General features: G+C 38.2%; 1 protein-coding gene across 1 annotated transcript; it reads left to right on the top strand.

Annotated features, from left to right (window-relative positions):
- The first annotated feature begins 1189 nt into the window (after positions 1-1189).
- LOC122288858 (mitochondrial import inner membrane translocase subunit Tim13) lies at positions 1190-3342 on the top strand. The gene is made up of 2 exons (XM_043095665.1): positions 1190-1449; positions 2954-3342. The coding sequence occupies exons 1-2, from the start codon at positions 1330-1332 to the stop codon at positions 3101-3103; spliced, it is 270 nt and encodes an 89-aa protein (XP_042951599.1). The 5' UTR covers positions 1190-1329; the 3' UTR covers positions 3104-3342.
- Positions 3343-3933: the final 591 nt, after the last annotated feature.

The following is a 3933-nucleotide window of genomic DNA, read 5'->3' on the forward strand; positions in this document are numbered from 1 at the left end:
CCTCCAGTTGGCGGCTCCCTTGTCTTACATTTCTAATTGTCCCATCTCAAAGCGCGGGTCTATATATGCCTCCTTTTCCTTGGCCCTATTACAGATTATTTCCACGGTACTACTCCAAATCCCCAAAACCACCCACAATGGCCAAGGCCTCTAGCTATATCTAGATAGATAGCCGGCCCTATAAACCCTCAAATTAACAGTAGTATATAAATATATATATATATAGTCCCCCAAAGTTTCATTTGCATGTTGGGTTTGCTGAGGTGTGTGTCTGCATTATGCATGTCTGGCCTAGTACTGGATTTAGCATATATTTAAGACAGAATAATGTTAACACAGGTGCTATCCAGATCTAGAGAATTTTTTTAGATTGGGCTGGCATATCATGTAGCTAGGGAATGAGCTGGGAGATATATCTCATATTATTTTATACCATTTGAATATTTATATATAGGTTTAATAGGCTACTGATTAACTAGGCTATGCATTATTAACTTTCTCAGCAATTAAATTATTAATTCTTTTCTTAATAATGTAGTTTATGGTTGCATAAATAATGACATTTATTGTGGTTTCAGAACTTTTATGAGATACTTAATCACTTTATACCTTAGCCCCCCAACAACATAAACAACAAAGGTACTGATAATGCAACATTAAAAAGTGAGACTAATTACCACACACACACACACACTCACTTTGCAACTTTATTCTGTGTGTGATGCAATGCAAGGGCATGACCTTTCCTAGGCCGGTTGCTTTTCATCAGTTCATAGGGCACCTATATATCTATATATCATATATAGAGAGAGAGCTGCATCCTCCTCCTATTACATGATTCTGATGAATTAACGTTGTTTCTTTTTTGTAGGGCATGCAGCCTTCGTAAGGCTGATTTTCTGTAGTAGGATCTTCTAGGATGAGATAGCTTAGGATCAGATTTAAAACCTCTTAGCTCAACAGACATCATCATGATTTCACCTTCCAAATCATTCAAGTCTCAACTTGCTTTGTATTTGGGCTGAGGTTAAATTTAGGATGGGCCGACAAAACATCCAAGATTTTTGTAAATTTTCCACTGCTTGGACTCACTCCACCGGGCCAGGAAAGTGCAGGCCGTTTCTTAGCCCAAAAATCAATAAACATGCATAAGCCCAGCGTTAACCATCTAAAACTACAAATTACAAAACAGTGTTGTGTGGTATGAGAAAGCTTTTGAAGGGTTCTGGTCGGTGTTGTTGATTAGGGCTTAGGAGGCGGCCGAGGCTTCGCAGTGCAGTGCTGTAAGGTGAAGAAAGCGGTGGAAGAAGAGTTGCAGACAGAAGGGCAATGGATGCGTTTTCGTCATCGCCGTCAAGTGGGTCGCCATCTCAGCAGTTCTCGGCCTCGGATTTCAAGGACCAGCTCAAGACCCAGCTTGCCCAGGCTTATGCCGAGGAGTTCCTCGAGGTATTTATCTTTTATCTTTTAGGGTTTCGTGTTCTGGGTTCTGACATTTGTTGGTGAACGCTCTCATTCTTGTGGTAAAGACTTGATTTGTTCCTCTGGATAAATTATGGAACGAAAAAAAAAATGAAGCTTTGTGACTTGTGGTTAATTAATGTTGTGAATTTCTTTTTGTATGAAGTTAATGCGTCATCTGTCTAACAAATTCTTAGATACATATTCGGTTGGCTACATGAATGACAGTCATCTTCTGGTCTTTGTATCCTCGATCGGATGCTATATGTTCATTCAACTGCGTAAGCTGAAAATTTTTCAAGTCAGCATTTTTTCCCTTTCAATTTAACTTGGTGCATAAAATTCTCCAACTCACTTCAATATTTAAGTTTGTCAACAAATTCTGTAATTAGCCTTATATTTGTTACCTATTGAAAAAAATTGTTACCGATAAAAAAAAAAAAAATGTTCGTCAATGAGGTGCCAGGCATATTTCCTTTTCACGGTAAAAATGATATGAAGATGCGATGAGTCCTGAGCATTAGGATTATATGTGTGTGCGCGCCCGTGCGTTTACATATATATATATATATATATATATATATTTGTGGAGGAGTAGTGTTGATGAATAGGCTAAAAGAACATTTTGTTCTAACCCTGACGCTCCTCAAGTCATGTTTTGCCTAGGGACGCCTAGTGATAGGCGATCTATTCATTGCCTAGAGGCTTAGAATTTTGTCCCTGTAGTTTTAAATAAGCTAAAGGAATCTTCTTATTGACATAAATGGGATTAGAAGACTATGTTTCTTAGTTTGAAAGGCGGTGCAGTATCTAAAGTTGAAGTGTACTTAGAATCTCCTTGTGAAGGTGAACTTGCCGTGCAGTGTGTTTGTTAAGTGTGGTGTTTGTTAAGGTAAGTTTCTTTTGTGCTTCCATAGCCCCTTAGATCACCTCATTCGAACACCATCGTCTTAGTTCTTATGTGCTAGTGTTTGTTAAGTGTGGAAGTTTAGGCAGTTAGGTATATAGAGTTGTGCTCTGTTTACACTGGCTGTGTGTTCAGAAATTGATCTAAGGTGCCTTACTTGATGACTTTAGCTGATATTAACTGTACATAAGAAGTTCCTATGCATATGTATGAACTCGGAATTGCCAATTATGAATCTTGGGTGTCACCACATTACTGTTATAATGTGGTGATCAAACCTTCCTTGGATGATCATATTGCCGATGTTCTAGAAAAGCTAACTAACTGCTAGAGAAGGGAGAATACATAAGATGTATTCCAAAAGGTATTAAGAATTGCCTGGTTTGCTAGATTCTTAAGAACTATTTGAGGCTTTGATGCTACATAACACTTTGATAGCTTGAATTCTCGTTTGGCAAAGGAGAGTAGATATTCTAACTAGAGACTAGCTTCAGATGGCATGCTGAACCTTTTTTACTCCTTTTCAGTTTATATTTTTTTATTGTTTGACTTACATGTGTACTTTTTTTTCCACTTTTCATGCAGACCATAAGGGTGAAGTGCTTTGATAAGTGTATTACAAAACCAGGGTCAAGCCTCAGTGGGAGTGAGAGTAGCTGCATATCTAGGTGTGTGGATCGCTACATTGAGGCTACTGGCATTGTTAGCAAATCTCTCTTTAGTGCACAACACTGATTTTTTGGAGGGGAGAATTTCTTGAAGAATGTCAAATTTGCATAATTTCAGAGAAACTATAGTTAGACAGGTAGAGGTCCTGTGTGGTATTCTATACCAACTCTGGTATCATTCATGCGGGAAATTTTCTTCACATTAAGAACTGATTTACGTACTCAAAATTTTATCCCCTGCAAACTTTGTAACTCTTTGCATTTTGCCTGTGCTGTTTTGGAACTAAATGCTTGGATGGTGTTGAATTGTTGTGCGCTTTAGATGTTTTATAAAATATTGTAACTGATTATAGTTTTTTATTGGATTGCTAGAGATACTAAATAATAAATAAAAATTACAGTTACAAAAAGAGCAACTTCAAATGATGCCCGAAACTACCCATTAAGGTTTCCTGGAACTCCTTTGCCTCATCACCTCTTTGTTGCTTCTCATGTTGGTGGAAACCTGTTCAACTTCAAACTGATATTTGTACTCCGGAAGCTGTATAGAGCACGATTCAGAACCTCTAATTTCCATTAACACTTGTGCCCGTTAGGTCCTCATTCTGTAGGGACTCAGTCGAAACATCTCTAGCAAACCATGTAGCAAACTGCCTGTATTCTGTCTGTCGCATATTTGGACACACTCTACTTTCTTTTGGCTCGCACAAGTTGCATCTAATTATGATTTTGCACGTAGTCCTCATTAAAGGGCTAGTTTATTTGTCCTAATAGTGGCTTCCAGTTTGAGAAATTTACAGTTTTTCCCTTCCTATTTCCCAGCAGCAGCCAGCTTAACCTAAGGTTCTCCTTTAGCTTTTTGCAGTGATCATCTCTTAGTCTTCCATCCTCTGCCAC

The sequence above is a fragment of the Carya illinoinensis genome, chromosome 12 (assembly GCF_018687715.1).
Source record: "Carya illinoinensis cultivar Pawnee chromosome 12, C.illinoinensisPawnee_v1, whole genome shotgun sequence".
Lineage (NCBI taxonomy): Eukaryota > Viridiplantae > Streptophyta > Magnoliopsida > Fagales > Juglandaceae > Carya > Carya illinoinensis.

Bases quoted from the DNA above. Each gene is read 5' to 3' on its own strand.
- LOC122288858 (XM_043095665.1), top strand. From the start codon at position 1,330: ATGGATGCGTTTTCGTCATCGCCGTCAAGTGGGTCGCCATCTCAGCAG. The intron at 1,450-2,953 runs GTATTTATCTTT...CTTTTCATGCAG, and splicing joins ATGCCGAGGAGTTCCTCGAG to ACCATAAGGGTGAAGTGCTT.